At 44.6% G+C, this 21,106-nt stretch overlaps 1 protein-coding gene across 1 annotated transcript; it reads right to left on the reverse strand.

Annotated features, from left to right (window-relative positions):
• Positions 1-777: 777 nt before the first annotated feature.
• On the reverse strand, positions 778-20,644 carry LOC124000198 (transcription initiation factor TFIID subunit 1-like). Its single transcript, XM_046306399.1, is given in 40 exon segments — positions 778-1,476; positions 1,600-1,774; positions 2,315-2,528; positions 2,649-2,744; positions 4,304-4,420; positions 5,623-5,775; positions 5,975-6,067; positions 6,300-6,422; positions 6,590-6,657; positions 6,760-6,937; positions 7,123-7,221; positions 7,360-7,468; positions 7,670-7,881; positions 8,202-8,367; positions 8,465-8,672; positions 8,771-8,994; positions 9,093-9,268; positions 9,375-9,494; positions 9,703-9,770; positions 9,773-9,851; positions 9,951-10,031; positions 10,139-10,269; positions 14,089-14,230; positions 14,387-14,587; positions 14,717-14,821; positions 15,012-15,185; positions 15,324-15,497; positions 15,653-15,760; positions 15,872-16,002; positions 16,139-16,306; positions 16,478-16,588; positions 16,802-17,003; positions 17,762-18,013; positions 18,269-18,490; positions 18,584-18,825; positions 19,027-19,152; positions 19,322-19,438; positions 19,612-19,735; positions 20,011-20,125; positions 20,381-20,644. Coding segments are annotated over 39 exon segments (5,811 nt in total). The 5' UTR covers position 20,125; positions 20,381-20,644; the 3' UTR covers positions 778-1,268.
• Between the last annotated feature and the right edge of the window lie 462 nt (positions 20,645-21,106).

Here is a 21,106-nt window from a genome sequence, read left to right on the forward strand (position 1 = left end):
GTTATTGAAAATAAGTTAAAGGTAAAAAAAAAATGCACCAGCTTTAATGACCACCGTCATGAATAAGATACAAATGTGGCAGGATAGGAAAAAGGTGTGTCAGGATAGGAAAAAATGAAACACCTTGGTAATAGAACACTCAACATGGCAACACAGTCCTTGGACAATGACCTGTGGGGGCAGACAGCAGGGTGGCTCCCTAATATAGTCATACTTTCTTTTGATAAGCAAGACATGCGTGACAACTTTAAGATACTGTTGTCATGAAAAGATGAAGACAGCATTTATTTAGGATCTCCTTAAAAGTTTGAGAGTTTCCTAATAACAGTACTGGAACATCTCAAATGCCTGAACATCCAGGCTGCAATCATACTAGTTAATGGGGAATAAGAGTATCACGCAAGCACTCAACTCACTCAAGGTTAGAATGAGACCTGGCACTGCTAACAGACAATGGTTAAAGTTGACTATTCAAATATTCAACAATCAAACTTTTGCACAACCATGAAATAAAATGCTATTCAAGGTAAAACATTGTAAAAAAAAAAAGTATATATATATACATATATATATATATATATACATACATACATATACACATATATACACACACATATATATATATACACACACACATATATATATATATACACACACATATATATATATACACACACATATATATATATATATATACACACACATATATATATACACACATATATATATATATACACACATATATATATATATACACATATATACACACACACACACACACACACACACACACACACACACACACACACACACACACACACACACACACACACACACACACACACACACACACACACACACACACACACACACACACACACACACGTGTTGGTACATTGAAAAAAGCATAACCAGTAGAAAACATTGACTAAAAGCATCAACTACAATGTAATCCTGCCATAATAGAAGAGCTCACTTTCAATTGATTGAATATTTTGTACAATATTGATCTCACAGAGAAGTTTAATTGTATAGGTGTGTTAAATGACTGGGCAGCAAACAAAGTCTAACACTGAGGGATTGACTGACACCAGATAAAGTTATGACAGTACGTGAATGTAATTCAGCCTGCAACTTCAGGGTGTATTCATTTACTGAGCCTGAGATCATCTATTCCTGTGTATAGGTGTGGCTCTCTCTGTCTGTGTTTATAGTTGTAAGAGCATTTGTGTCTGAGTGTGTGTGTGTATATGTATGCAGGACCACTTCTAGTTGTCTGAGTCTAAGTCACTTTCTCCCCCGATGGACCGGAACTCTTCGCTGTCCTCCTCATCCTCACTCAGCTGCACCTGGGACAACACACTGGGACCTCTCCTCCGAGCTGCCTCTTCCTCCTCTTCCTCACTTATGCCGTAGCCCTCTCCATTGCCCATGCTGGAGGTCTGGGTGTGGGTCTGACCCTCATAACTCCCATAACTATGGGGAAGCGGGGAGAGAAAGAGAGGGAAGGGTAAAGTATGGGTTAATAGGGCCCAAGATCCAAACAACGATGCAAATACACCTTGTACTGTATATAATGTGTCGGCCATGGTGTTGTACCTGACATTACTGTCCTCCAGGTGGGTCTCATCCGGCAACTCTTCCCCGTATGACATCATGCTCTCGTCCTGCTCCAGGCCCATGCGGGCCGTCTCGTGGTGGGGTCTGGGAGGGGGCGGGGGACGCACCTCGACCTCTCTGTCTGAGTCACTGCCACTCTCTGACAGGTGGATAGCTGAGGCAGGACAGGAGAGGCAACACTGTAAGAACCTCACATTTCAAACAGTCCCTAATGTACTCCAGAAATCCTCCAATCATAGGATGTAGATTTTAAAGGGAAAGTTCACCCAAATGACACATTGGTTTCCCTGTAAGCAGAATATGGAAAAGGTATAACAGCAATCCATGCTTTGGTTTAGTTTCCTTGCTACTGTTTCCACATTTGTAGCACAAATCCCATTAACGTCATGGGACAGATATTAGCATTTTTCATGCATCATGTCCAAATCGTCCGAAAGCATCTAAAAATGGATTGTGAAGCTCAACAAAGTCATAGATCATTTTATCATGATATCGGTCCCATGACAAATGCTAAAAAAGGAATGTGGAAACAGTGCCAGGGAAACTAAACCAAAGCATGGATTGATGTTATACCGGGTCTATATATAAACCAATATGTCATTTTGTCATTTGGGTGAACGTTTTTTACCCAAAGCACATCTTTATTCACCATCTTACTCCATCCTATGACAACCTCCACCCTAGTGTGACTCACAGGAGAACGGGTTGTCTCCCTCCTCTTCGCTGGCGTCATCCTCTCCGTCTGACATGAGCAGGTCCTGGTACAGCACACTGGCCTGGGCTGGCCGACTGGAGCCTTCATCCTCGTCATAATCATCATCCTCGTGGCCCTGCAGCCTTCTGCGGGGCGGCAGCAGCATCTCCTCTTCATCCTCCTCATCCTCCAGGTCTCCCTCACCATCCTCTGCCTGGGGAACAGGTCATCATCATCAAAATAACTAATTTGCCTGAACTACAGACTGTCTTCAAATCTGCCATTTCTCTCTTTCAAAAACCATCTCTCTGTTTCTTCATGATCTTAGTCTTACAGGAGCTGGTGTCTTGGGCTTCCCGTCGTCATCCTCCTCCTCGAAGCCCTCGATGTCCACGTCCGACTCCTCCTCTCCTAGCCTTCTATGACGACCCTGGAGACACACGGAGAAGTTAAGCGACACTAAAACAGGAAAAGATACTTCTGGGAAAAGACAGTGATAACTTGTGAAGCAATGGAGATGCCTGAAAATGTATAATTGGCCAGGCAAACAGAATGCTAGTATGACAGGCAGTAACAATTAGGAGCAAAAGTAACATACAAGCGAAACTGGCAGACAAATGAACCAAATTAGTTATGGGAAGGAACCATCTTTGTCTTAGGAATGAAAAGCACAAAGGGATCTTAGAATGGCTCCTAGTTAGGAGGAGCATGCACCAGTCAGGATCCACACTGTGGGAATGCAGAGGGAAGAACTGGAAGGGAGGACCAGGTGAATGTGCAAGGAGGAACGGGGGGAATGGGAGGGGAGAGGGTGGTTAAAAGCCAGGTGACCCCTGGATGAGACAGACGTCCGTTGCACTCCTGGGTGATCTCTCTCCGTACCTGCCCTACCCCCCCTCTTCTCTGGAACAGCCATTAGAGATGCCTCAACCTCAGAGAAAAGGCTGGTCTCTCTGTGCAGGCTCACAGAGGCACTGCTGTCAAACACATCAGCAGGCTGCCCCCCCCACCCCGCCCCCACCACACACACACACACACAGAGAAAGGAAAGAGGGAGAAGAGATAAACACATGGTAGGAAGGAGAATATACAGTGCCTTACAAAAGTATTCATCCCCCTTGACATTTTTCCTATTTTGTTGTATTACAACCTGTAATTTAAATGTATTTTTATTTGGATTTCATGTAATGGACATACACAAAGTAGTCCAAATTGGTGAAGTGAAATGGAAAAAATGACTTGTTTCAAAAAATGATCAAAAATAAAAACGGAAAAGTGGTGCGTGCGTATGTATTCATCCAATTGAGAATCTGTGGGATGACAAAGATTGCTGCACACCAGTGGAACCCATCCAACTTGAAGGATCTGGAGCAGTTTTGCCTTGAACAATGGGCAAAAATCCCAGTGGCTAGATGTGCCAAGCTTATAGAGACATACCCCAAGATACTTGTCGCTGTAATTGCTGCAAAAGGTGGTTCTACAAAGTATTGACTTTGGAGGGGTGAAAGGAAAGTTCTGTTTTTTTGTCTTATTTCTTGTTTGTTTCATAATAAAAAATATGTTGCATCTTCAAAGTGTTAGGCATGTTGTGTAAATCAAATGATACAAACCCCCCAAAAATCTATTTTAATTCCAGGTTGTAAGGCAACATAATAGGAAAAATGCCAAGTGGGGTGAATACTTTCACAAGCCACTGTAGAGACTAAGGCATAGATAAACTATAGAAACAGCTACTAAATTGACACATACAAAAGTGCTAAAGAGGAAGGACAAGGCAGAGAAAGACTAGAATGTGAAGAGGTATATGTAATATGGAGGGAGAGACGACAGCAGACAGAGGTTAAAAAGTAGATCTTTGGAGAAGAGTGACATTCCCCAACTCTGGAGCAGGTGAAGGGCGTTTTGGGGTACTTTAAGTGGTGACTCTAAGGTCTTATTGTTAGTATCTGGGTTGTTTCTGGGCCATACATGGGACAGGAACATTGCTACCTGTGGTGTGTAGGTTCCAGGAGTCATGGGGTCCAGGCTATCCAGGTCTGCTGCATCCAGAGCTGCCTCTTTAGCTGTGGAGATGTCTTTCTCCAGCTGGGTCAGGTGCTCATCATACTGAGGAGATATCAAGCAACAATCAAATTATCAAACTATCCTTGGCAGAGGCAACATAATGAAGCCATAAATATGATTCATCATCTGACAAGGCATAAAGATGTCAATGAATTATACTGAACAAAAATATAAACAACATGCAACAATAAAAGATTTGACTGAGTTACAGTTCATATAAGGAAATCAATCAACTGAAATAAATTAATTTGGCCCTAATCTATGGGTTTCACATAACTGGGAATAAAGATATGCATCTGTCGGTCACAGATACATTCAAAAAATTATAATTTAAGTAGGGGCGTGGAACAGAAAACCAGTCAGTATCTGGTGTGACCACCATTAATTTGCCTCATGCAGTGTGGACATCACATTGAGTTGATCAGAATGTTGATTCTGGCCTGTGGAATGTTGTTCCACTCCTCTTCAATGGCTGTGCAAAGTTGCTGGATACTGGCGGGAACTGGAACACACTGTCGTACACGTTGATCCTCAGCAAGAACTGGGATATTTTCAGCTTCCAGGAATTGTGTTTAGATCCTTGCGAAATGGGGCCGTGCATGATCATGCTGAAACATGAGGTGATGGCGGCGGATGAATGGCACGATAATGGGCTTCAGGATCTCGTCACGGTATCCCTGTGTATTCAAATCGCCATCGATAAAATGCGGTTGTGTTCGTTCTCTGTATCTTATGCCTGCCCATACCACAACCCCACCGTCACTATGGGGCACTCTGTTCACAACGTTGACATCAGCAAACTGCTTGCCCACACAACACCATAGATGTGGTCTGCGGTTGAGGTCGGTTGGACGTACTGCCAAATTCTCTAAAACAACATTGGAGGCGGCTTATGGTAGAGAAATTAACATTACATTCTCTGGAAACAGCCCTGGTGGACATTCCTGCAGTCAGGATGCCATGGGTGGCCTTTTATTGCCCCCAGCACAAGGTAGCCCTGTGCAATGATTATGATGTTTAATCAGCTTCTTGATATGTCCCGCCTAAAAAAAATGTCCACGAACAGAAATGTAAACAAATACGTGCACAAAATTTAAAGCGAATTAAAGCTTTTTGTGCGCATGGAACATTTCTGGGATCTTTTATTTCATCTCATGAAACCAACACTTTACATTTTGAATTTGCATTTTTTGTTCAGTGTAGTTTCATTATGACCTCTTACAGTTTATCTTTCATACACACACCTCTGCCAGGGTCTGCTTGCATACGTTGACTATCTCCAGGGCCGTATTGGTGTAAGGGCTGTCTGGTCCGTTGTACTTGACACTGTTGGTGTGGACCAGGCTGACATCAAACAGGAACACATCCCGATTCTGGTACTTGTGTTTGGATATGTTCTGTTGGACCACAGCACACAGGGAGACTTTTAAATAACACTAATGGTTATATTATACATATGACCATCTACCTGTATAATACAAATATTACCATCAACTACATATAGGTTTGATCCATCTTCGCATCATAGGGATCCAAAAGGTGTATTGTTGTGGTTTTCCTCAAGGCTAACACTGAAGTCTCCTTCCCATAACTTACCTTGCGGACATTCTCTAGGTCCATGGGTTGGACTATCACTTTGTAGTAATCTGGAACAAACTTCTTGTTGACTGGATGGTGGAACGGCCAAGACTGAAGAGGAGACAGAGGCAGAGTAAGGACGGTTATAACACCTTCACACTGTGCGCTTGATTGAACTACTCGCAGAATTCTCAATATTTTTGTACATTTAAGAGCAAAGAAATAACTGCTCAGTGAAATTACTTCAGTCACAAAGAAAATACAAATAGCAGATAGTCTCAGTGACATCCAGAGCGCCCGAAAGAAAGCAGACACCCTGATGATTGGGTGGAGCTCCACTCACGTCAGGCACAGCCATCATCTTCTGAGTGACGATGTTGTCCAGGATGAAGGAAAAGGCCACCTGGTCATCATCGTCCAGCAGGGGGTTAATGGCTTTCTCCAGTCTCACCAACCTGTCTTCCTTCTGCACAGGACAAAGAAATGTACCCGTTTAATTAATAACAAGTACTATTGAAGGCCACTTCCATTGTCTTCCAAGAGTTGCTGAACATGATCCTCCTCCTCCAGAAATGAGGCGGTGTCTAAAATGGCACCCATCCAGAATCCATCAGCGTGAACATTCACACGTACCTCTTTCAGTTTCTGATCACAAAGGTCCAGCATAGTCTGAGCCACCTGGGTTATTGGATGCTTGGCACCTGAATACACCGCAACAATTACAGTCTCAATAAGTTACAGAACAGTCGGGCACAGTAAAATATGAGTCATTCTCTAAGGCTTCAAGTGGTTTAGAGTTGTACCGTTGTATGTCGCGCTGTTCTTGACAATGAGCTCCACGTTCTCTCTGAACTCTTCCCGGGAGGGGTACACACGCTTGCGCACATTCTCCCGTAGCGTCTGCAGATCCATGGGACGAGGGATGATCTTATAGTAGTCCTTCACCACCTTGGCATTGACTGGTGTGTGGAAGGGGTATGTCTGTGACAAGAGGTAAAGACAACCCAATTAGAGAGAAAAAAAGTGTCTGTGTGTGTTTGTGAGAGAGAGAGAGAAACGTATATAGTGGTCGGAGGAGTGTAGGCACTGTCTGTCTGTAAGCAGTGGGTTGTGGGTGTGTGTGGGTCTTGCAGTGTGCTGTAGGTGTGTGGGTGTGTGTGTCTTACATTGGGGTGATCCCGCATGTCGTTGATAATACTCTCCAGGACTGAGGACAGGGTGACCATGGGGTCAGTGCGTCTGCGGTGGATGGATTTGTGGGGCCTCTGAGAGGATGAAACAAAACAAAACACACAGAGAGCTAAGGCATAACTATCACAGTGTTAAATATTCTCCAGAGCTCACTTTAACTGAATAGTCACACGCAACCAATGCAAAATATGGTAACTGGCAACCAGGCTCACATTTAGGTAGTCACAGTGTACATTGTTCCCAACACGTCTCTTCTTCTTGGGGGGAAGCTGCTGTTTGGGGAACTTCAGCACCAGGGACTTCCTGCGCACCTCATCAGCACTGTGAGAGGAGACAACATGGTCCTTTACACAGCAGCACAAGGTAATATCCCTAACATTTAGACAGACGTTGAGAGCATAATGAACACTATAGGAGCTTTTGGTCCGCAAAGAAAGTGGAAAAGACCACTGATATTCAGTTGTGATTTAGAAATAAATTAGAACTATCCCCCTCTCCTGTCAGTGTGCGTGTGGTGTGTACCTCTCGATGAGCTGCTTGCCCAGGACGATCTTTGTTCCCTCCACTTTAATGAGTTCCTCGTTGTCATTGTGGATGACAGTCTTTTCCAGCTCCTCCTCCTGCTCCTCCGTCATGGCAACCGGGTTGGAGGGCGGAGCATTGGTCTGGTAGTACAGTGGACAGAACTTGTTGGTTCGCATGTGCCCGATGGCACCGCAAGCTCCGCACTTCAGCTAGGGCAGGGGGGGTAAGGAGAGATGTAGTTAACAACCAGACAAACACTGTACATAACAATGTGGAATGCAAGTCACTGCATCACATCATGCCACCTTCACTGTAGTGCACCAAACACTACGTTATCATGCTTATTATAAGCAATATAATATATTGCTAATAAAGAAAAGTGTGAAAAAAGTGAGGAAGGTTTATCTTGAACGAAATTATCCTATTTTCGAGACAGCAGGTCAGCAGGAAAACAGACAGCAGGTTATGGAAAAGCAGGTGAGGATAGTCTTGGAGATGAATCATTATGGGCTGGCAAGCTTACTTTTACCTTGAGGTCTGGCCTCTCCTTGATCTTCTTGGCCTTCTTCTCAGGGGGGCTCTTGAACCTGTCCTTCTCCTGGTTCCTCTTCAGCCTCCTCAGCTGCTCCTGGATACGCCGGCGCTCCTTCCTCATCTCCTCTCTATGTTGCTCGTCAAACAGAGCAAACTTCTTTCTACATTGGCAGAAGGCAGACAAAGACCGTGTGAGGTTGGGTACACTACACACAGACCAAACACTCATATTAAACACACACACACGGACAAACTTACATGAAGTCGTCGTCCTTGGTGGTTCTGATTCTGGTGTAGGCGTCTATGACGGAGGGTTTGCGGACAGTCTCACAGCGGACATACTCCTTGCCGTCCTCGTCTCTGAAGGTGCGGTAGATTTTGAGGCGCCGTCCCGTAGCGGACGAGTTCAGGCTGGTGACCGAGGACGTGTCGTCATCTTTATGGGAGCCCGTGGACAAAGCACTAGCTGTAGGGACACACAGAGAGAGATTAGACTTGCACACACACTCCAGTAAACACACATGAAAAAAGCCTGAAACGCACATGCATACACACGCCACTTACAGAAGCCCTTGCGTGCTTTCCGTCCTTTGTGGTCGCTCTCCTCTCCCATCAGCATCCTCTGCAGCTCCTTCCTCTCCTGCTCCTCCCTCTCTCTGGACAGTTGGGAGCTGGTCTTCTTGTTCTGCAGCATGTTCTCTATGTTCTTCCCCATCTCCTCAAAGTCACTGTCCTCCGCTGAGCTGCTGTCTGTGTCTGTGGACAGGACCTCTGTGGACTCCAATACTCTGGGGAGCAAGTAGAGGGTAGAACATCACATCATCCCTATAGGAAATGGGTGGTGAATTATGGTTATCTGGATAAAGGGGGAATGAGATGGCCTCACTTGTTTTGCAAGTCAAAGATCCTCTGGCACTCCTCCTTGTAGCGCTCCTGGTGTTCGGCTACAGAGAAGCGGGACCCGCGGGCAAATTTGCTCATGGGCCCCTCGCCAGAGCGTGCCTGCTCTGTAGACATGGTCCTCACCACATCAATCACCTCCCAACGAGACAGCTTCTTTATCTGAAACGCACATATACACACAGGTTTAAGAGATTAATCTGACCTTCATACTTAGGTTGGTGGAAGAAATTAGGGAACTGAAGACATTATTATTATGTAATAATACCTCCTCCTCTGGAACACCAAACTTGCGCAGCAGCTGCTTGGCGTTTTTTAGTGATAGTCTTCTCAGATCAGCGTCTGTCCCTGTCACAGTCTTCTTAGCGGGTTGTGGCTCCCGGTCATCCTGGGCCTAAACACGACAAATAACAAAATAACCTTTAGCTCAGTAATAAATTATTAAATAATCATCAAAAAACCATTGAATGGTTATAACAGGAAAATATTGTTGTCAGAAATGCTACGAACGCATGACTGGAATTATGGCCCCCTGATCTGAATACGGATCTGGCAGAAGTGTTTCAGTGCATTGGGGTAAAACAAAGAGGAAGTACCTTTTGTTGAGTGGGCTTGTTGGGTACTTTGACGTAGGAGAATCCCTCTCCACAACCTGTGGGGTCGCCACCCCCATGACCTCCAGCAGACACTTCCCCTTCATGGCAGCGATGAAGGCTCGAGTCGTGTTCCAAGGGGCCGTGCGGACCTAGGGTGGACCACAGAGAACACTGGTGAGATCATGGATCATCCTTTTTTTCCAACATCAAAATCAATGTTTTATGAAAAGGAAGCAGTAGCGCTGAACCTCATCATCAATCTTCATCTGGAAGTCTTCCTCGTTCTCTTCCTCTGGAGCAAAGAAGGACTTTTCACCATATCCAGCATCCTGGTGGAGAGAGAGAGAGAGAGAAAAGTTATGGTATAGTTCACACAGTGCCATAACGAATACCAATATGACAGATAGTACCTGAACAAAGAGCCTGTCAGTCTTACCTTCAGTCTCTGCTCTGCCACCAGCATGCTGTAGTAGGCACAGCACTGCTCTGGAGACACCATGGCCCTGATCTCCTCCTCAGTAGGCAGCCTGAAGTCAGGCTTCAGCACCCACCAGTTAGAGTCCATCCCTGGGAACAGGGCGAGGGCAAATTATATTAAATCATATAACAAATATTAACCACGTTCTCTTAACTCCACCCTTATTACCCAAATTACGGCTTTGTAAGATTAATGGATGCATGTCACATGAGAATTCCACCTCTCCAAAGATCTTATACCCTTTGGATATTTATTTTTATTTCATCAACTGAAGCGTTTTGTAGGCTCAAAAGCAGAGGTGTTGCAGGAGCAGAACAGCAGATATTAACGAAGGAACATGAAAACCCCTGGTACCTTACTGACGCTTTCCTCAGGCCACACCTTACTTCCACAGTAAACTCCACATCCGGAATATTCTGACATCTCTCTTTCCTGACGCATGTCAGTCAAAGGCACACCATCTCTGAGCTCACACAGCTAAGCATCAGAGTCACCGCTCTTTCTTACACCTCAACACTTCTCTGAGCTCACACAGCTAAGCATCAGAGTCACCGCTCTTTCTTACACCTCAACACTTCTCTGAGCTCACACAGCTAAGCATCAGAGTCACCGCTCTTTCTTACACCTCAACACTTCTCTGAGCTCACACAGCTAAGCATCAGAGTCACCGCTCTTTCTTACACCTCAACACTTCTCTGAGATCACACAGCTAAGCATCAGAGTCACCGCTCTTTCTTACACCTCAACACTTCTCTGAGCTCACACAGCTAAGCATCAGAGTCACCGCTCTTTCTTACACCTCAACACTTCTCTGAGCTCACACAGCTAAGCATCAGAGTCACCGCTCTTTCTTACACCTCAACACTTCTCTGAGATCACACGGGAGTGGAAACGTCAAAGGGATACTGCGAGATTGAGATTTAGGTTGTTTCTCTACTTACCTAGAGTCAGACGAACTCATGGATACTATTTTATGTCACTGCACGCAGTTTGGGGAAAGTTTAAATCAGCATATCGCAATTGCTGGAAGTCTCCAGTTACAGTAGGAAGCTCCTCTTAAAAGCAGAGAAATTGACCTAACCATTCCAAAGCTGGGTGGTTGATCATTTATGGTCTTAGAAAGCTATACCTAGAAATCAATATTGTGTTAATTTCACTGAAGAAACAAGATTCTATCCACTTCCTCATTCTCTGTCCCGTTGGGCAACAACATCTCCACCCCGCTGATCCTCAACACTGGGGCCCCACAAGGGTGCGTTCTGAGCCCTCTCCTGTACTCCCTGTTCACCCACGACTGCGTGGCCACGCACGCCTCCAACTCAATCATCAAGTTTGCGGACGACACAACAGTGGTAGGCTTGATTACCAACAACGACGAGACGGCCTACAGGGAGGAGGTGAGGGCCCTCGGAGTGTGGTGTCAGGAAAATAACCTCACACTCAACGTCAACAAAACTAAGGAGATGATTGTGGACTTCAGAAAACAGCAGAGGGAACACCCCCCTATCCACATCGATGGAACAGTAGTGGAGAGGGTAGTAAGTTTTAAGTTCCTCGGCGTACACATCACAGACAAACTGAATTGGTCCACCCACACAGACAGCATCGTGAAGAAGGCGCAGCAGCGCCTCTTCAACCTCAGGAGGCTGAAGAAATTTGGCTTGTCACCAAAAGCACTCACAAACTTCTACAGATGCACAACCGAGAGCATCCTGACTCAACTCCAGCCACTTTAATAATGGGAATTGATGGGAAATGATGTAACATATATCACTAGCCACTTTAAACAATGCTACCTAATATGTTTACATACCCTACATTATTCATCTCATATGCATACGTATATACTGTACTCTATATCATCTACTGCATCCTTATGTAATACATGTATCACTAGCCACTTTAACTATGCCACTTTGTTTACATACTCATCTCTATGTATATACTGCACTCAATACCATCTACTGTATCTTGCCTATGCCGCTCTGTACCATCACTCATTCATATATCTTTATGTACATATTCTTTATCCCCTTACACTTGTGTCTATAAGGTAGTAGTTTTGGAATTGTTAGCTAGATTACTTGTTGGTTATTACTGCATTGTCGGAACTAGAAGCACAAGCATTTCGCTACACTCGCACTAACATCTGCTAACAATGTGTATGTGACAAATAAAATTTGATTTGATTCAATATTGCAATCTCTATACATCTCTATGCGACAATGGAACAGAGAATGAGGATCTCGTTGATGATTATCAGTAACATTTTGAGAGGAGCTGGCTACTGTACCAGGAGACTTCCAGCAATTGCGCAAAGCTAACAATATGATAACTTCAATAATATCCAAACTGCACGCAGAGTAGTGCTAAGCGATTAGTGCTTTTTGAGGTCGGTTCAGTTTCGGTTCGATTAAAAAATAATCCCAGTTTTCGATTTTTTTAAAATATTTTTTTACTATGCATAATGTGGGTTGAATGCTGTAACAGAATAAAACAATTAATAAAACTCCAATGAAGGTAGTGACTACCCATTACTGCTTATCACTTATTAACCATCATTTATTCACATTACTTTAATTAAATATTTGCTTAATTTCATTACTTTATTATTTAATCTCTTTTGAGCTGCTGCCTATGCTGTCTGACAAAATACCTATAATTAGTAGTTCTTCAATGTAAATAAGGCATACTTTTATGACTGCTGAATACCAACTATCAATCACTTAGACCATGTATTTTCAGATAGCATGGTTAGAGCGTTGGGCCAGTATCCGAAAGGTTGCTAGGCCGAATCCCAGAGCTGACAAAGTATAAATCTGTTGTTCTGCCCCTGAACAAGTCAGTTAACCCACTGTTTCTAGGCCGTCATTGTAAATAAGAATTTGTTCTTAACAGACTTGAGTAGTTAAATAAAAAAATGAATAAATAAATAGCAAAGCAACTGCTTTCTATCCCTGATGATCACGAGTCTCCCTCTTCTCTCTGTCCCCCTGTCTGCTCCACACAGACCAGACACATAGATGGACGCGCAATGCATTATGGTAATTGTAGTTAATTACAACGTTTTCTGCACTAAACTATGCAGAATATTGGCTTGTTGGAAACTACAACGCCTTACTACACTGCATAGTTTGGGCTTTGTCCGATTTCTCTCTTCAGAAACTGCATATCCAGCTCACAGAAAAAAACAGAACGAAATGGAATTCAAATAATTGAACCGACGTCAGTCAGTTGTTTAAAAACAGAAAAAGAGCAGACATTTTGGGTAATCACTCAGCAGAGATACAAAAATGGTATCCATCAGTTTGTCTGACTCTGCGTACATAGAAAAATGACCTAAACATTTTGCAGTATGACTAAGAGGAAATCAGGATTGTTTGTCCTTCAAACAATGAAGGACAGTGTGTCATACTGTACTACTGACAAACATGAGGCTATACGGTAGTATTGGGGTAAGCATAGTCATTGGGGTTGCCATTCGTCCAAAATCACATCGCTTTCACGCCTCCCATGGCGGTCTGAAGACTTTTTATTGCAAAAGCGGTTTGAATGGTCCGCTGGCTCCCAGTAGCAAGACTTTGATTGGATGTTACATTTCATGAACCCTCGCACCACATGCCCGTTGCTGGTACATGTTATGTTCGTCTGTTTTGCCAGAAGTGCGCTATACACAAAATCAACATATTTTGATGAGTTTTAATCTGCAATTTCCCAACCATCCTCACGCACTGTTACACCTACAACACGAGGCATTTGATTTGTTTGACGTGTTGCGTAGCGTCACTGATTGCAAGTCTCCACCCATATTTAGCCATTTTTCTGCCATTAAAACTTCCCCAGGCTTCCCGTTCTAGGGAAGCCTGATTCTCGATGAGGCTAGGGTAAGTAAGGTTAGCTGTTTCTACCTGTACGCTTGAAGTCAGCACAGAGTTTTAGGCGTTTGCGGATGCTGCTTTCTGAATGTGAGGGGAAGGCTTTCTTTATGTCCTCCATGCGGATTCTCCTGGGACGATCTTTACTCTTCCAGAACAGTCGATAGATAAACACCTGCACAGAAGAGGAGACATGAGTGTCGGCAAGAATGCATTTTTTAAGTGTGCTTTCTCTTGTGTGTGACAATATGTGTGTGTGTGAGAGAGAGAGAGAGAGAGAGAGTGTGTGGATTTGCAGATGCTGTGTGTGTGTGTGTATCGCAAGGTATACCTGCAGGAAGTCTCTGATATGGGTGTTGGCTCGTTTGGAGTTGGGTCCAGGGACCTCATAGAGCGGACACTGCTGTCCAACCACAAATATGTCCACCAGCTCTCTGATGAAGTAGCCCTGCCGTGTACGCAGCACCAGGAAATCTGTCTCTGGCATCTTGTGGAGGTAGATGGGGGCGCGGAAAAGGTTGTTCTCAAAAGCCTAAAAGAAAGAAAGACATGACAGAGCTCTATATTTTCTCTTTCTGGGTATCAGATTCATTCAGAGCAAATTATTTTTCAAACATCAATAAATTGTCATGTAAATTACTGTAATGAACATGGTACTGACCGGGAGCAGCTGCCCGGGGTGCAGGGAGCCCAGGAAGGGAGAGGTGTGGCAGTACACCGTCTCTCCGTACTTACAGTCTGGAGCTCCAGGGTCCTTGCCTGGTTTCTGAGGAGAAACAGCCATGTTTCAAGTTTATTCAATTTTAAAGTGCATTTACACATATGTTAATAACAAAACACAACTTATAGACAATAGAGGAAGGAAAATAACCACTGAGGTGGTTCTGTTTTTAGTACATGCTAATCAATGTTGATACAAGAGAAATGGTAGTTGAAAGACTAGTGCAGTGACTCACTCTCTTGTAGTAGTTCTTGATCTTGGTTGCCATGCCGACTTGCATGATGAGCGGGGGGTATTCCTCGCTGTACTCTGCCAGAATCAGGTCTCCGTCTTTCCCTGTCAGGTCCTGAGCTGTCCGCATGAAGAACATGTCACCGCCACCAGAAGCCTGGCGTTCCTGCTCTCGCATCTATGGCACAGAAAAATACACGCAAATCACACACAAACAGGGTTATCAACACACACAGACAGACAGACGCATTCCTGATGACTTGTGTTAAGACAGAGAGAAGGGTGGAGGTGGATGAGGTAAGTTCTGGGGCCTCACCTTGGCCTTCTTCTTGATCTGTTTGAGTAGGGGCTGTGCTGCGTGGGGACCTGGCTGGGACAACGTCCCGAACGAGTACTTCTTCAGAGAGGGTCGGTGGAACCCACGCAGCTTCATGGGTCCCATGTGAGTAGGGAAGAACGGCTGCCTCAGCTCCACTGCAGAGATGGAGTGCTGGAGGGAAAGATAGACAGATAAGGTTACATACAACTACTGTGAACATTCAGTACATAGCTATGTTTATCCTACGCTATAGTTAAGATTCTCCTCTTTAACTGCTGATCAATCTGTAAAGGAAGAGAGCTCACAGGAGAGAATCTAGTGCCCACCTGAATGATGTTGCCACCGAAGGTGCCCCTCAGGCCCTGCTGCTTGGGGTAATAGAACTCATCGTTGGACAGGTTCCATGGGTCCTTCACCTCAGGCTGGGACATGTTCTGTAGGCAGCAGACCAAAAAGAAAAGGAGTTAAGAGGCTAGTTCAGGGACTGCAGAATGGCATTTAAGATACAGATCTACGTTATGTTCTCTGTTTCAGTCCTGTAGTACCTGTTGAGGCTCCTCCTTTATGACCCCAGTCTTCCCCAGCAGGATGCGACTCTTCTTCAGTGCCGACTCCTTCTTGTTCTCCTTGGACGGGGAGTGGGACGTACGCTCAGACTCCTTCTCATCTGGGATTTCTGCAAGAGGCCAAGTTCAGAGATTTGTGGATAGATCAAAGCATTCAAAAGGTTACAGACCATCAAGATATTTCATAATATGTTGAAACTGACTGACAAATGGTGTACACACAGTTCACTAAGAAATGGGGAGTACCTAAAATTATGTTCTCATCGTTGGGGTCTAGGGTGAGGACAGGGGGTGAGAGCATGCGGTCCATGGCCTGATCGTCCCAGATGATGTTGTCTTCCCAGCGCCCGTACACCAGCTCCTCATTGTCAATGGGGAAGATGGAGAACCAGGGGGCGTCATCTTCATGAGAGGCTGTGGCGAGACCAATAGGGAATCAGTAGTGATAGATTTACTCTTTAGTGGTACGTTCACCATGACAACTAACAGAGATAAGAAGGAATATGTTGTAATCTCACGTTGTTCATCATTATAACAGTAAATTACACTCAACAATAGATACCAGGTAAACTAGCCTCATCGTACCATAATGGTCATGGTGGTGTTTGTCTCTCTTCGAGCCAGAGCCGATGGAGGGGGCTTTGGGCATGGGTGGAGGAGTGGGGGGCACCAGCTGAGAGCTACTCCTACACAGACCTGTAGTGTAGATAGACATCATGAATACCTAGATAACCCAAAGCAGACAAATACACAACAATTATATCAGTTTATATTTGCCACTGTAGTCCTAAAACCCCTGCACAGTTGGGGTTTATGCTTTGGTGATGGGATTTCAATGAGGTAGGAATCTCCAGTATGCAGGTCAGTCTGTGTTCATTGGTACTGGAGTGGAGTGGGTGGGTCTCTCACCCTGCTGTGCGTTGTAGGCATTGGCATTACGCGTCATGCTGGAAGGCAGCCACCCTGCCAGACTGGCTCGCTGGGTCTTAGTGCCTTTGTGTTTCACGTCCTCTCCGTTCCAGATGATGTCGTCCTCCCACTGAAGCTGGGTGACCATCAGAAAGAGCTCGTTCTCCAGGGCCTGTTCATCCTTTTCGTCACCACTTCCCTCCTAGACAGAAAAAAACACAAAGAACATGGTAAGTCTTTATAGAATGTTGTCTGTTCTCTTCTAACTATGAGTTGGAAGAAGGTGTAGCTAGAAATGGAAGATTGAGAACCAAAAAAGGAGCAGAACTCAAAAACCAACTTCTCTGGTTGAAAACGGCCTATGTGGCAACGATATTGTTCTTAAAAAAATGTACTAGTTGCAACATTTATTAAAAAGTGTAAGAACTATGGTCATAATTTGCAAGATTTAAGGAATCTAGGGTACGTCACAGTTTTCCTTGGGTTGGGTTTAGATTTAAATTCTGCCAACATGCCCATGGCTGGCAGCACCCAAATAATCATTGATTTGGAGCACAGCTGCGACATAACATGAGACAACGAATGAGACGATTATCGTCTGCAATGTTATTTTGAAAGAATAAGACTTGTTTGTTATACACAGCTTTTTTTCCCCCAACTCAAACATCCTCACATTCGTGTGCGAACTTTAGCATCACAAACACAACTTTCATTAAAGATTCTGATACTCTAGAATGCAGGAAATTCTCTGAGCTTGGGATTCTTGACCAATCACGTTCACGTTGTCATGCTGCGCCACGTGGTTGCTAAGTCATTCATCACATGTATGGTGGCTGTTTGGGATATTTCAAGAAAAGAGGAACACAAAACGGTATTGAACATAACACACCCACTTAGAACTCATTGCTTCTAGCATTTCTTAATGAGGATGTGGAAAAGCGAAGTGTATGGGTTGCCAACCTCTTTGGGAGGTTGTGAAAATGGTGGTGGTGGTTCTGGCCTCTCCTGCTTCTCCTGCTCATCTTCCTCCTCCTCCTTCAGTTTGAAGCCATAGTGGAAACCACTTCCATCCTCAGGGACCCCCATCATGTCGTACCAGAGCTGGGCCGGACCATAGCGCCACTCTGCCACCTTAGGCCTGGACTCTGTCACCTTGTCCCCGTCTCCAGCGGTCTGAGAGAACTTGGACTCTACTGGGGCCATCATTGTGATCTGGGGGAAGGAGAGAGGGACAAGGGATTAATTATTGAGATGATCTTTTGAGTAATCTCTTCTGTTCGTTTCATTTTCTAAGGAGAGAAAACCCATACAGAATTATACTGCGACTGAATCCCATTACTAAACCTTGTAACCTCTCATAAACAAGCTGTGAAAAATATACAGGTAAATAACCACAGTTTCACAGGGATTTCAAACAAGTTTTCACAGTTCTACATATCTCTGTCTAAGAGATTGCTGCACACTGACCTCATCATCAGACAGGCACTGTTCTGGGGGTGGAGGTGGGGCGTATTCATAGTCCCAGCCAGACTTCTTCTCTGGTCCCTGCTCCTCCATGGGCTCAGCGCCCTCTGGTGGGGGTGTCTCTGGCTGGGGGTCGCGGTGCTTCCTCTTCCTCTTTCGTCGTGCACTCCGCCACACCGACGGCATGTTCTTCCCAGGGCCAAACAGTCGAAGGAACCGCAGCACCTGGATGGGATCAGAGGAGTGGATGGATAGACGTTAATTTATGCTCTCTGATATTTGGTGACCTATACAGTGTGTCCAAGGAGGACAGCTCACCCTTCCAGGCCTGAACTCTGGGAAGAGCTGTGTGACGCCAGGCAGGGCTTTGGCAGCATCCTTCTGCATGATGCCAGCCAGGGGCAGGCTGAGGCAGGTTGGAGGACCCCCAGACCCAGAGCCTGTGGAGGGGCGGTCCGTCTCTGACTCAGAATCTGAGGAGCTGCTGAAGTCCACTTTGTCTACTAGAGAGGAGGGAGCGATGATGGAGGGCAGGATGATCCCATCTCCTTCATCCCCAACTGTGGAGAAACCAACAATAGCAGACGCTGGGGTTAGAGCCCCTCTGACTCTGAGTGCTAAATTACTAGCATGTATTCTTGACATTAAATACATCAATATCCATGTATTTCTTTTCAGATTGTGAAGAATCATGCTTGTTCAATATAAGTACAACGTATCTTTTCACTGGCACTTTTGGCCCTTCCTCATCCATTCCTTACCACTTGCAGCCGTAGGAGAGGAATCCTCTTTCTTGCCACCAGGCGTGGGGAGACTTGGAGGAGGTGGAGGTGGCATAAGCTTGGCATCAATATCCTCACAATCCGCATCATAGTCATCCTCATCATCTGAGACAGAGAGAAAAAGTGTCCAGTTATCGGCCATGCAAAGTCTCCGATAAAGAGGGTGGAAATTAAATACCATGCATTTATCTGTTCTGGTACACTAGGGTACGTGCACTCCTAGATGGCTGTGTACAGTATATACATATGTGGGATTTCATGGGTATTACTGCACCTGTTCTCCTGGTAGGCTGCAGGCTGCCCATGGCCTGACGGTACTTCTTAGTCTCATCTTCAGCCACCTCGTTGATGTCAGAATAATCAACTGCATCAACATCATTCTTCACCCATCCTGCATAAGAAAAAGGACATGAAACAGTCACTCATTTATCACAGTATTTACAGACACACAACTTACAAACACAACTAAGGAGCATATTGACTGTCATGTTGAGCCAGTTAAATAACAGTTCCCAGACACTGTACTACCCCACCCACAGCCTTACTTCATGCCCTTCGTCTTACCCTCTGCATTTGTGTCACCTGTGTCTCCATCTTCGTCAGGATCGTCCTCCTCACTGGCTGTGATCTCTGTGATGAGGTTGCCCAGGCCCAGAGAGCCCAGGCCAGCCAGGTGCTTCTTGGACTCCTGGGGTGTGGAAGGAAATTGTCAAACAACCATCGCATTCGATATGCCAAAGTGTATTGGAATATACCAGGTGTGAAAATGTCTGTTGACTTTATAAGTAACATTGCACCAAAGACATAGTGGACAAGTGAGCAACATAATAATACAAAACCCATATTCAGCAAATGTACATCTTAGTCCTGTTGTTAGGCATATTTTAGTGTGTGTTCAAAACAGTTGTTTATTTCCACACTATGCAGAATGCTTTATTCTTTTAACAAAATATAGTCACTCACAGTGTCCAGCACACTGTCTCCCTCCAGCTGACCATCTTCATTGATGTTCCCGAAGAGAAAGCCAGTGAGAGAGAAGGGGCGGTCTTGGTCTTCATCACTGTCTGAGTCCGACATCCTGAGAGAGCAATGAATGTCAATGTGTGATTCATCTATTCTCTCTTGTTTATATAGTCCTCAAAGTAGATTAAATGCAGTTAACTGAACAAAAGTGAAACTAGACATTTTAAAATACCAATCCTGGTTTTGTGACAAAGGGGGTGGCAAACCCACCCATGATAATCAAAACAAACGGGATGGAATGACAGACAGCAAAACATACAAACTAAATGAATATGTATGTTAAAGGTTTGATCTTATTAACTTGCATTACTTTTACACAAGTTAGGAAGGCCAGTTGTCCTCGGATTAAGGCCAGCTTGATAATATCCTCGGACCCAATTTGCCGCTAGCTTGGCAAATTAACGTTAGTACCCTATGCGACCTCCGTTCACTACGCCAGTATCCACACGCTGTAAAAGGGTCGATATCTCACCGACCCGTTATTTCGAAAGAAAATATATGGGCTTCATTGTTTTCAAATGTAGTCGATGCAGACAACACCAACCAACATTGAGCAATGCGCGTGCGCATAGTTCATTTCCGCTCCATGAAGGATGGCAAGTGACGGATGGCCCTCCCGCTTTATTATTATTTGTTTGTTTTTTACCGTTGACGCGTACTTTGTCGCCACCTACAGGATAGTGTATTTCATGAGCTATTTTTCATTATTTTTGCACAAGGCCATTCAATGCAACCACATACTGTGTGAAAGTGCAGTAGCACACTGTCACAGTAGCACACTGGCCACGTGAGGTTATCTCAACAACAAGACTGGTGTTGTTTAATACGTGATGTAACAAGTTGGTGTTACCTGATGTTACCTGACCTGACTCCTAGCCCATAGGCCTTAAGTAACCAAGCTCACTGGTCTGAGAATTTCAGTGAACATCCATGGCTTGGGTTGTCTCTGCCTTTATGACATGTGTCTTGCTACATGTATCATGTTCATCCAATTAATTAGGTGTTAGCAGTGTTGAGGAGTAGTGAACTAGATTAA

Source organism: Oncorhynchus gorbuscha, linkage group LG16, assembly GCF_021184085.1.
Source record: "Oncorhynchus gorbuscha isolate QuinsamMale2020 ecotype Even-year linkage group LG16, OgorEven_v1.0, whole genome shotgun sequence".
Lineage (NCBI taxonomy): Eukaryota > Metazoa > Chordata > Actinopteri > Salmoniformes > Salmonidae > Oncorhynchus > Oncorhynchus gorbuscha.